The 12,657-nt window shown below is 47.9% G+C and overlaps 1 protein-coding gene across 2 annotated transcripts in view; it reads left to right on the forward strand.

Annotated features, from left to right (window-relative positions):
- The window catches only part of nlrc5 (NLR family, CARD domain containing 5), a 244,692-nt gene that overhangs the window by 220,395 nt on the left and 11,640 nt on the right, over positions 1–12,657 (forward strand). For both annotated transcript variants that reach the window (XM_059992681.1, XM_059992682.1), the window contains 2 exons: positions 1,907–1,990; positions 8,279–8,362. In XM_059992681.1, the coding sequence (XP_059848664.1) occupies positions 1,907–1,990; positions 8,279–8,362 (168 nt within the window). The remainder of the gene's footprint in view (positions 1–1,906; positions 1,991–8,278; positions 8,363–12,657) is intronic.

Here is a 12,657-nt window from a genome sequence, read left to right on the forward strand (position 1 = left end):
TTAAGGTGCTTGGAAATAGGTACTGAGGGGATGTCAGGGTAAGTTTTTCACTCAGAGAGCGGTGAGTCGCTGCTGGCGACGGTGGTGGAGGTGGGTGCAATCGGGTCTTTTAAGAGACTCTTAGGTAGGTACATGGAGCTTAGAAGAATAGAGGGCTACGTGCTATGGAAATTCTAGGCAGTTTCTAGAGTGGGTTTCATGGTCAGCACAACATTGTGGGCCAAAGGGCCTGTAATGTGCTGCAGATTTTCTGTTTCCAGCATCTTGTGTGCATTGCTGTGGATTTCCAGCATTTGTAGAATCCCTTGTGCCGCAGAAATACACTTCATTCTTTCATTGAAGTCACGACACAGCTGGGCCATGATCTGGTTAAATGGCTGCCCGGTTTGAAAGAGCTGAATAGCCAATATCTCTTTTCCACTAGAGCACAAATTAACCTTGCAATAACAATAACAGAGCAAGACATGTTAGGAACAATAACATCTTGTGCAAAGCACTGAATGAGTTCTTTGCTGATGTGGTAACCATGAACTAAATTGAGCTTCACGAGCAGACTGTTTCTGGCCAACCACTTCCCTCTACCATTTTCACCCAATCTCTAGCATCTTCTTCCAGATGAGCTCCTCAGAAACCAGGTTTTTAAGCTACCTGACTGAGGTTAGAAGAGTTTATTCTTGAAGCAGGATGTGGTGAGCCCCAGATTAGTTGTCTGTTTGCACACAGACTGCTATTTTGAGCCAGGTCGCTGTGAAACCCTGTTTCTCCTCTATTGAGATGGGAGAGAGAGTAAATGGGAGCATAGCCTACTTCTCAGTTGGTGACTCCCTAACCGGTTAGCTCATTAGGAGCGTTCCAGTAGGAAGATCAATCGCCGAAGCTGCGTGTGGAAGAAGGGAGTCTTCAATTTGTCAAAATCTGCTTTGCCACTCGGGCTGATCATTTGGAGGCAGCCAATGGGTCCTCAATGAAAGTTACAGAAAGCGAGCTCTCACTGGAGAATTGGAGGGTCCAATGCCGAATAATGTGTCTGGTTCTTGGATCTTATCTCACATACTACAGGATGTTGGTGCGATAACTGTCCTATATAATTGCAAGTAGGAATTTTTTGTTGTGTTAGTCTGGTCTCTTGGAGAAATGGCTACATTGGGATTCATTCTGTTTCTGTACCAGTTGCTGAATCTGCGAATAAGAAATTACTTGCAGGATAAATCATCTCAACCTACTGATTCAGGAAGAGATAGCAGTTTCCAATTGAAAACCAAATAAGGGACATAGAATAGGGGGAAAACCACAGTTTTTTCTCTTTCTATTTCATCCCCTAGTAGTTCTCACAAAAATCAAGACTCGAGTTAAAGTGCACTGTAATGTGAAACATATGCTAATATATGATCAAAAGTATTAAAAGCAATTAGCAGTAGATTGTTTTTAAAGTTTCATTAATGCACATTTGTTGCGCTGGGATTCAAAAGGATTTTTAGGATTCCCAACTCCCTGTGTGACAGATGGTTAGGTGTCCTTTTCTACTTTAATGCAAGTAAGACCTATGTTCTGGTCTGTGTTTAGCTAGGTGTTACTGAATTAGGTGATTGTAGAGGTCACTTACCAGCCGACGGCAGAGAGGGTAAGGATAATCAGCCTTGCTTGCCTGCCTTTGAAGACGAAGGTTGTAAATAGACTAAGGTGAGGAAGGCTATCACAACCTGCTGATTTGTGGATTGTTAAGAGTCATACCTGAAGAACATTTGCTCAGGAAATGTAACAAGGTGGTTGGGGTAGTGACAAAGGTGAAGATTTGAGCAACGATAAGAGAACATGCTGCCTCTCCCAGAGGAGAAACCAGAATCCATTGTCGGGCCTTGCTTTCTGGGCACTGGGAAATACTGATGTGTGTATTCTTCTCTTCCAGCCTTCAGCTGAACAGGATAGATAACAGCATGGCTAAAGAGCTTGCAGCCGGCCTTCTATTCTGTCCCACTATGGAGGAAGTCATGTAAGTGTTAAACTTCTGAAATACCAAGTGCCTGTATGCCTGCTGGCAGCTGCATGTATAAATTAAAGTGAAGCTTAGGTTTAATACAGTGGTCATGGTCTTAATCAATAATATCAAGCTGGCCCCTACTTTTCGAGTTAATCGCAGAAAGGATTGGTATAGCGGAATCTGCCCTGCCACTCACTCTCCTCAAAGAACAGATGTATGTTCGCAATTTTAACTTCAGTTCAGAATGAACCATTGAGGAGCTCCCTCTGCTCTCTGAGCCTGAAGGTGGATAGACAACACTGCTCAGCTCACTGACGCAGGAGCGTGAGCACCCGGCTTTCTTCAGCAAAGTCACTGACTTCAAAGATGGCCATACAGTATGCAAAGCTGCTTCACAATACACGTGACAATAATAACGTACAGCTCACCCTGTCCTTCTGCATTTCTCCAGCCAAACTGACAAACTTATCCTACGTTCCCCTTCTAGGGACCTTTATCGAGACGTACGTCTCCCATGCAGACCTCAAGAGCAGAATTAAGCCATTCGGCCCATGGAGACTGCTTTGCCATTTGATCACAGCTGATTTACTAATCTCTCCCTAACAGTCATGCACGGGCAGACAGATTCCAGTCTCCACACAGCTAACAGGAGTCACCCGCCACTTGTTCCTAGCCTTCAGCTACCTCGTTGTCTTGTGTTAAGCATCTGTTCTCTTTATTCTGTGGGCCCTCATGCTATTTTGCAGTTTACTAGTGAAATATTGTTTGCTGCTAAACTGTCTCTGCTCTGCTTTTGGGTCAAGTCTCCTCTACACTTCCCGATAGGATGAGTGAACCAATGGTTGACCCAGCAGAGTATGCTAGGCTGGAGGAAGTTATCCGTCACCAGGAGCACACGATCCTGAAGCAGCAGGAGCCGGTCACCACCTGCTCACCCCTCTCAACCAACTCTCCAGCTCAACACAGTCAAACCTGCAAACTCGGATTCCAGTGCTCAAGTACTTCGACGGGTCCCCAACCCGATGCCGCAGCTTCCTGTTCCAGTGCACCTTACACTCGGAGCCTCAGCCAGCGCTCTGTGTTACAGACTGAGCTAAAAGTGCCTTCGCCATGCCTCTCTCGACTGGCTGAGCCCCAATCTGGGCCATCGCTAACTGGGACGATAAAACCACCATTTGCAATAAACCTGAAGGTTTTACAGCTGAGATCCGGGAAGTGGATTGGAAACTTCAGCTGCGTCAAGGCCATTGCTGGGCTACACTGTAGAATTCAGGGCCCTGGCAGTGGTGTTCAGCTGGAGTGCAGAAATACTGCTAGCCCATTACCATCACAACCTCTCGGAGTGCTTGAGGGACGAGCCGTCCACCCGGGAGATGCCCACTGACCTTGAAAACCTCTAAAGCCCCCCAAGTGTCTTATGGAACGGCCCTCCAGATCCCCAGTTCCATTCCCAGAAGCACGTCAAGCTGCAGCACCCTCATCACTAACGGCTCCAGAACCCAAGCAGGCAGGGAGAGCTCCCTTTACTCAGCCCCTCCCTCCCCAAGAGCGTGAGGCATCGGTGGAGGGACCGCCTGTGAGCTTCCCGTGGAGCAGCAATCATCCACACGTCAGATTCCCATTGTGGCCAGGAAAATGGCGCCACTGCGTAGAGACGAGGGGCCTGCTATCTGCTAAGCTCCCCTGGCTTCTTGTTCCAGCACCACTGCCCTGCCTCTCTCTCCTCGTCCTCCTCCACCTCCCCAGTGGCTTTACGCACACGGTAGGCTCTGTGGGTTCCAGTGCAGCTTGGACTCCCAAATGAGCCTGTTCCTCACCCCTTCTCCGTCATGGCCGTTGCTGGCCACGCCATGGGGACTGGGCGGGTCAGAGCACCCACATGAGCATCAGGGAGCACCGCATGTCCCTCCTTACCGGCTCGCCCAGAACTCCTCTCATCTTGGGCTCTCCACTCCTGACCCTCACTTTGGCTGGTCATCCGGATCACCGCCGGGTGGGGGACCAGCCGCCTGCAACCTCAGCTGACTCAATCCCGTAACTCCAAGGAAACGGAAGGAACTTTCGACCTCATCAAACTCCCGCAGCAATGCCTTAATCATTACCTTCATTAAAAGGGAGGTCAGCACACTGCCACCTCACAGACCACGCAAATGTGCCTTCAACCTCCTCCCAGGCACCACCCTACCCGGAGGTCATCTGATCTCTCTCTCCCCTCCTGAGACCCAACCCACGCAGGACTACATCCCAAATGCGTACAACATGGCTTCATTCAAGTGCCCCAGTCCCCAGCTGATGAAGGGTTCACTTTCATCAAAAACAAAGCGAACCGCATTTTCAAGAAGCTCAAGAAACTTTACCGCTGCTCCCATCCTCCACCATCTGAATCCCTCCAGGCCTTCTCGTGGCAGAGGTGGTCACATCTGACGTGGGTGCTGGGGCCATCCTCTCTCAACAAGGACCAGAGAAGAAGACCCACCCCTGTGCCGCTGCCTTCTTGCGTGAATTTAACGCCATTATGGAGTGGGAGACAGGGAGCTGCTGGCCTTTAAATGGCGGAATGGAGACATCATCTGGCTGACCACTGGAACCTCATACCCATTCAACATACCTGCCATCAGACTCGCTTCGCCCTCTTCTTCAAGCAATTTACCTTCATCTCCTACCGACCCAGATCCTAGAACACAAAGACAGACACCCTGTCACAACAATACGACCCAACTGAAGTGGAGATCGACGCTCAGCCCATTGTTCCGTCTGTCCGGATCCTCGCCATGGTCGCCTGAGATCCACCGGGCTCGACAGCACGAGCCTGGCGACGCGCTCGGAAGCAGTCCAGTGAGCTCACTCCTCGTCCCTCTCCAGCCGCACAGCGGATCCTAGATTTTCTGTGACACTGGTCCTAGTGGATCATAGATGTATGTAAATTAATTTCTGCCTGCCTTCAACATGCACAGTCTCACTCCTCCAACCAGTGGCCCTCTGGGCTCCTGCGGCCTACACCGGACCCCACCTCGCCATTCATTTCACCACGGGTTTGCCACCTTCCAATGGGGCCACAGTGATCATAACAGCAGCCAATTGGTTCTCCAAGGTGGCCACTTCATTACTCTTCCCGAACTCTGTCAGCCGCTGGGACAGCAGACCGGATTCTCCAACATGTAGTTTGCCACCATTGCTTCTCCCAGGATGTTGTGTTGGACCGGAACCCGCGATTTCTCTCCCGCTTCCAGCAAGCTGCTTCTCCGTTCTCCACTCCTCAGTGAGTTAGCCCTCTTCCTGGCTGTCCATTGGTCTGCAGATGATAGCCAATCAACAAGTGGAGAGGGTTCTGCGACACTTTGATGTCTCAAGTCCTTCAACATAGAAGAAGTCTGAACTGTCCCTCAATCTACACACTTTCCTGGCCCTTTGAAGTGCTTCATGGCTTCCAACTCTCACTGTTCTCTGTGGAAGAGCCAGAGGTGGAGGTCCCATCCGAACTGTCCCACAATCTACACACTTTCCTGGCCCTTTGAAGTGCTTCATGGCTTCCAACTCTCACTGTTCTCTGTGGAAGAGCCAGAGGTGGAGGTCCCATCCGAACTGTCCCACAATCTACACACTTTCCTGGCCCTTTGAAGTGCTTCATGGCTTCCAACTCTCACTGTTCTCTGTGGAAGAGCCAGAGGTGGAGGTCCCATCCGAACTGTCCCACAATCTACACACTTTCCTGGCCCTTTGAAGTGCTTCATGGCTTCCAACTCTCACTGTTCTCTGTGGAAGAGCCAGAGGTGGAGGTCCCATCCGAACTGTCCCACAATCTACACACTTTCCTGGCCCTTTGAAGTGCTTCATGGCTTCCAACTCTCACTGTTCTCTGTGGAAGAGCCAGAGGTGGAGGTCCCATCCGAACTGTCCCACAATCTACACACTTTCCTGGCCCTTTGAAGTGCTTCATGGCTTCCAACTCTCACTGTTCTCTGTGGAAGAGCCAGAGGTGGAGGTCCCATCCGAACTGTCCCACAATCTACACACTTTCCTGGCCCTTTGAAGTGCTTCATGGCTTCCAACTCTCACTGTTCTCTGTGGAAGAGCCAGAGGTGGAGGTCCCATCCGAACTGTCCCACAATCTACACACTTTCCTGGCCCTTTGAAGTGCTTCATGGCTTCCAACTCTCACTGTTCTCTGTGGAAGAGCCAGAGGTGGAGGTCCCATCCGAACTGTCCCACAATCTACACACTTTCCTGGCCCTTTGAAGTGCTTCATGGCTTCCAACTCTCACTGTTCTCTGTGGAAGAGCCAGAGGTGGAGGTCCCATCCGAACTGTCCCACAATCTACACACTTTCCTGGCCCTTTGAAGTGCTTCATGGCTTCCAACTCTCACTGTTCTCTGTGGAAGAGCCAGAGGTGGAGGTTCCATCCGAACTGTCCCACAATCTACACACTTTCCTGGCCCTTTGAAGTGCTTCATGGCTTCCAACTCTCACTGTTCTCTGTGGAAGAGCCAGAGGTGGAGGTTCCATCCGCCAGCACCTGGTTCGCTGTTGCCAAGATGCTTAGAAGAAGGCACAGAGAGCCAAACTAGCTGCCAACTGTGCCTACTGCCTCCAAGCTAACCGCCTGGGTGCCCAGCTAGATGACTGTAGCCTGGGTACTGTGTCCAGTTGTCCGCCCGACATCTGCCTCTGTGCACCAGCTCCCGTAAGCTCGTTCATTGGTCCCATCACAACAACACAACCACTTACCATCTCCAGCAGCGTCCCTCATTCCTACCTTCCACGTGTCCTGCACCAAACCCATTGTCCATGGACCAGTCAACCCACCTGAGACTGCACCTCTCGAACCAAGGATGGTGGAAGGTGGTCCAGTGTACACAGTTCGCCAGATGATGGAGTCATGGCGTCGTGGATAGGGTGTGTAACAGCTGGCTGACTGGGAAGGGTAAGGCCCTGAGAAAAAGGTCTTGGGTGCCATCCAGTTCCATCCTGGATCCATCGCTCATCGGAAAAATTCCACCGCCTCCATCTGGATTACCCTGGGCCGTCAGGAGCCTGCCGTAGGAGGGGGGAGTGATCCTATCAGGCCTGCACAAGGAGGCACAGGGAGGCTAACATGAGTCACCTGCCACATTTCCAAATCGTCACCGGCAGCCTATTGAAACCCAGCTCACATCCACAATATTTGTTCGCTCACTCGAACCAGCCAGCCTCAACCAGTTGCTCCTAGCCTTCAGTCTCCTTATTGCCTTCTTGTGTTAAGTATCTGTTCTCTCTTATTTTGTGACCCCCGGTGGTTTGTTGCTTTGCAGTTGACTAGTAAAATATTGTGTACTGCTAAATCGTCTCTGTTGCTTTTGGGTCAAGCCTCCACATTTCTCAACCCCATTCTCCAGCCTTCTCCCTGGAATCTTTGATGCCTTTACCAATCAAGAATCTAAATATACCCACAGCCATCAGTGGCAATAAGTTCCTCAGATTCACTGTCCTCTGGTGAAAGAAATCCCTCCTTATCTCTGTTCTAAAGGGACCTCCTTCTATTCTGAGGCTGTGGCCTTTGAAATATGGAGTCCTAGACTCCCCCACCATATGACACATCCTCTCTATGCCCACTCTATCTAGGCCTTTGGAAATTCAGTGAAATTCCCCCACCCCATTCTTCTGAATTCCAGTGAGTACAGGCCCAGAGCCATCAAGTGCTCATCATACATGAACCCTATCATTCCCAGGATCATTCTCATGAGCCTCCTCTGGACCCTCTCCGATACCAACTCATCCTTTCTTAGACAAGGGGCCCACAACTGCTCACGGACTGATGCTTGGTTTTATCTTTTTGGCTAGTGGACATGACACAGCACCCCATATTTTTGTTCAAATATTATTTATGTGAGGGATGTAGATACCATAGAATCATACAAGTATCAAAGCAGGTTTTCCAGCCCATCGGGTTTGCACTGACAGTCAGACCTTTACACTTCTTCCTTTTTTAAGCCCATCTCCCTACTGGAGCATAGGAATCCTCTGCCCTGGGCCAGTCTTTCCGGTTGTCCCCAGGTGTAGCCCACCTTGTATGGCTTTGAGGTGAACACCCTTCCTCTCCTAGGATGAGGTCTTTGGAGCTTCTATTGGTGCTTCTGCCACTTTGGGTATTGACGGGGTGGGATTGCTAGCCCCATGTGGACATCACCAGAGCCGCCTTCTACCTGGGACAAATCCATTGCTGGCAGAAAGCCCACTGCCCCGCGACCCTTTGGCATACCCTGAGGAAAGATGCTGATGAAAATTCTAAACGAGCCTTTTTGTTTCCCTGCTCTTCCTTGCAGCTTGTCCTGGAATAACGTCAGCGACGAGGGGACAGCATGGTTGGCTGAAGTACTACCCAGAATGCAGAGCTTAAGGAAACTTGAGTGAGTACAGTTTGAGTGAGGCAGAAAATGTCAGTGTGCCTCTAGATTGGCTCTGGAGAGGTCTTAACATTGCACAGCATGGTAATGAACAATGACATGCAGGACAGAGACCATCTTCATGCATTAATTAGGTAACACTAATTTAGAAGCCAAACATCTCTCCTGGCAGATACAGGGCCCAGCCAGTTTGCCCGATAGCTACTGAGGATTCTAAATCTCATGGCATTATACTAAATATAAAAATATGATAGTTTTCCTTCTGTGGTTGTATTGGATTATGTAAGATATCTGGTGCAGAAACCAGCCATTTGGCACAGCCAGTCCATTCTGGAATTAATGCTCTATTTGAGCCACCTTTTGATTTTGCTTATCTAAATCCTTCACTGTCACCTTCAGCCTAATGTGCTTGGCCAATCTTCCATTGGCTTGAACCATTCCCTGTGGGAACGAGTTCCACATTACTCACCATTCACTGGGTAGTGCCTGTTCCTTCTGAACTTGCTGCTGGATTTCATGGCTGTGTAGTTGCAACCTTCTCTATAGGTCCTCTTCATCCACCCCATCAACCTGTCTGTTAGGCTATCCCTCAGCCTTCTTCATCATTTCCTGATCACCTACACCCATGCTTTCTGACACTACCCTTGAGAATCTTCTCTGTATTCATTTCAATGCCTTCATGAATCCTTTTTACAATATGATGGCCAAAACTGTACACAGACATTCCAAATGTAGACTAACCAAGGTTTGGGCTTACTGTAATTTCCATACTTTTCAATTTGATCCTTCTAGAAATAAACCTCGCTGCTTGCTTTGCTTCCCCTGTGGCCATGTTGCCACATTAACTCACTGGCATGCTTGTCCTCTGAGACCTCATTGTTCCTCAACCCCTCCTCTACTGATACTATTTTTCATAGTTGGTGCTATATAAATCCAGATTCCTTTTTAAAATATGGTATCTGCAGATTGAAGTGTATGTAGAGATGAACAAATATATCTTGTGTGCTCTGTCAGCCATGGGTTTATGACTATTGATTTAGTTTTATCGGAGCCCCCGTATATCTGAAGTCAGAGTAACCGTTCAGCTACAATGCCCACATGTTCCTGTAGGTGGCAGTGTGTAGGCAGTGAGCTGAGAAATTTCCAATTTGAGCCAGATCGTTCTGGCGACTGCTTGGAGTTCTGATGGGAACTGGCGATCTTAAGTTTGTCCAAAACTTCCGAGCACAGCTATTGGATTTGAAACATGGGGCAGAGCCCAGTTTTACTCTATTATTTTGGGGAATCACCTGTCCCGGCCAGTATCTCTTAGTTTCAACAGGGATTATAGGCTAAAGTTTTAAAAGGCAAATTTGTTTTAAACTATTTCACGTCATTAAGATTTAGAGTCTCAGAAACTTGTTATTTTTTTAATTATTTATTTAAACTTCAAGATTTTTAAGTGCCCCTCAATGTTAAAGACATTGAATAGCTACAGAACTCTGTTATAGCTTTTGAAGCCTGCTAAGTCACACTCCTTGAGAGCTACAACACTGAACCAGACAGTTATTAGAAACATAGAAAATAGGTGCAGGAGTAGGCCATTCGGCCCTTCGAGCCTGCACCTCAATTCAGTATGATCATGGCTGATCATCCAACTCAGAACACTGTACCTGCTTTCTCTTCATTCCCCCTGATCCCTTTAGCCACAAGGGCCATATCTAACTCACTCTTAAATATAGCCAATGAACTGGCCTCAATTGTTTCCTATGGCAGAGAATTCCACAGATTCACCACTCTCTGTGTGAAGAAGTTTTTCCTCATCTCGGTCATAAAAGGCTTCCCCTTTATCCCTAAACTGTGACCCCTCGTTCTGGACTTCCCCAACATCGGGAACAATCTTCCTGCATCTAACCTGTCCAATCCCTTTAGAATTTTATACGTTTCAATAAGATCCCTCCTCAATCTTCTAAATTCCAGTGAGTATAAGCCCAGTCGATCCAGTCTTTCTTCATATGAAAGTCCTGCCATCACAGGAATCAATCTGGTGAACCTTCTTTGTACTCCCTCTATGGCAAGAATGTCTTTCCTCAGATTAGGGGACCAAAACTGCACACAATACTCTAGGTGCGGTCTCACCAAGGCCTTGTACAACTGCAGTAGAACCTCCCTGCTCCTGTACTCAAATCCTTTTGCTATGAATGCCAACATACCATTTTCCTTTTTCACCGCCTGCTGTACCTGCATGCCCACCTTCAATGACTGGTGTGCAATGACACCCAGGTCTTGTAGCACCTCCCCTTTTCCTAATCAGCCACCATTCAGATAATAATCTGTTTTCCTGTTCTTGCAACCAAAGTTTGGTCCCTCTGGTTCATGGGATCTCATCTTCTATCTAGTCCCAACTACCTGTACTCAGTCCATAACCCTCCATATCCATATAACCTATAAAACTTATAAAATCTTCTTTGAAATGTTACAATTGTGGCCACATCTATCACTTCTGCTGTCAGCTCATTCCACCCTCTGAGTGAAGAAATTCCCTCTCAGGTTCCTCTTACATATTTCACCTTTCACCTTAAGTTCTATTCCCAACTTGGCGGTACAAGCTGTTAGGGAGATTTTGGAGACAGAGTTTGGTGCAGAATGGCTGCTAGGTTCTCTTGTGTCCAGCATTGAGAAGATGGTGCCACAAGATCCAAACAGAATCCAGGCATGGGCAGATTACTGGCTTTCATTGCCACAAGTGCCAGACAATGGCCAGCTCCAACAAGAAAGAACTTAACCTCGACGCTCAGTGTGGCCCTACCACTGCTGAGTCATCCATCCTCGAATGACTCAGCCACTTAAGTATAAGAGCAGATCTCGGAGGCGGAGATCCCATGTCAGATGAGTCGTCCTTCGGCCTTTCCATCACGGACATGGCAGAGATTATGTGTGTGCAAAAACACTCACCATCTTCCTTGGTGAGTGCATCCCTCAGGGAAGCTGATGACACGTCAGCTTTATTCACTGTAATCGTTTGCATGTGTTAGTGTGACGTGCAACAAAATCATTTAACAATGACAAAGAATTATATAAAAATAAAGTTAAAAGTTAAAGTGCTGATTTGGAATAAAATGTGCGTAAATGCCAACATGTATTTACGCCATTATAACAGTAGTTTAAAGCATTTTCAGCATAGTGCAGTGATGGGGGTAATAGGTAGAGGGGATGGGTGTGGCTAACTAGAATAGATTATGGGGGAGGGAGCTTTTAAGATGACTTGATTTTTTTTAGTAGCCCTATTTCAGTTTCCAGAAGGGAGCTTTTAGAAACGGGAGTTTACAGAGGGTGGTGTCAGCGAGGACTTTCCTGCCTGCTTCTTTATCCTGGACACATACCCGCCACGAGTGCGTGGACAAAATTAAGCAGCTGGATTAATTGGCACTTCCTCCACCACTGACACTTGTCTGCAATATGTACTGGCTGCAAGATGGCTGGTAGTTACCCACCCAGGCCACTCCGTCAGACTTGCCAAACCTTCGAGCATACCTCCCCCACCACCACCAATAAGCAGGTGTGTGGGAATAACATGGCCTGCTGATTCCCTTCCAAGCTGCACCTATTCGAGTGTGGAAGTGTACCTGTAATTGTGTGATGTTCTACAATGCACAATAAAATAACCTCCCTGTCCCAGCTCCAGAACTACCTCATGCGCCATTCCTTTTAAATAACTAGGGCAATCCCAAGGACTCTAGTAGCCCTCCAAGCCAAGCAAGCGAGCGTACCGAGTTTAGTTGTTTATTTTTGTGAGCACCTTCATTGGATTGCAAAGTTCAAAGTAAAATTTATTACCAGGGTACAGACACGTCACCACCTACAACCCTGAGACCCTGCTTCCTACAGCACCCTTAGCAAATCTAGAGAACCGGAACTGTAAACAGGATCAATGAACAACAAATGCAAATAGAAACAAATAGCAGTAAATAATGAGTATGAAATAAAATGACATGGAAAAAGCCTGAAATAACAAGATAAAGAGCCTTTAAAGTGACACCAGAAGTAGAATAAGTGTAGTTATGCCCTCTTGTTCAAGAGCCTGATGTTTGAGAGGTAGTGACTGTTCCTGAACCTGGTGGTGCGAGTCCTGAGGCTCCTGTACCACCTTCCTGATGGCAGCAGCGAGAAAAGAGCATGACCTGGGTGGCGGGGATCTCTGATGATGGATGCTGTTTTCCCGCAGCAGTGCTTCATATAAATTTGTGTATTGCCTCAATATTATTAGATGCTCATGGACCGTCTGTAAACATTGGTGCTTATGTCCCACCACAAGGAGT

Source organism: Hypanus sabinus, chromosome 17, assembly GCF_030144855.1.
Source record: "Hypanus sabinus isolate sHypSab1 chromosome 17, sHypSab1.hap1, whole genome shotgun sequence".
Taxonomy (NCBI): Eukaryota; Metazoa; Chordata; class Chondrichthyes; order Myliobatiformes; family Dasyatidae; genus Hypanus; species Hypanus sabinus.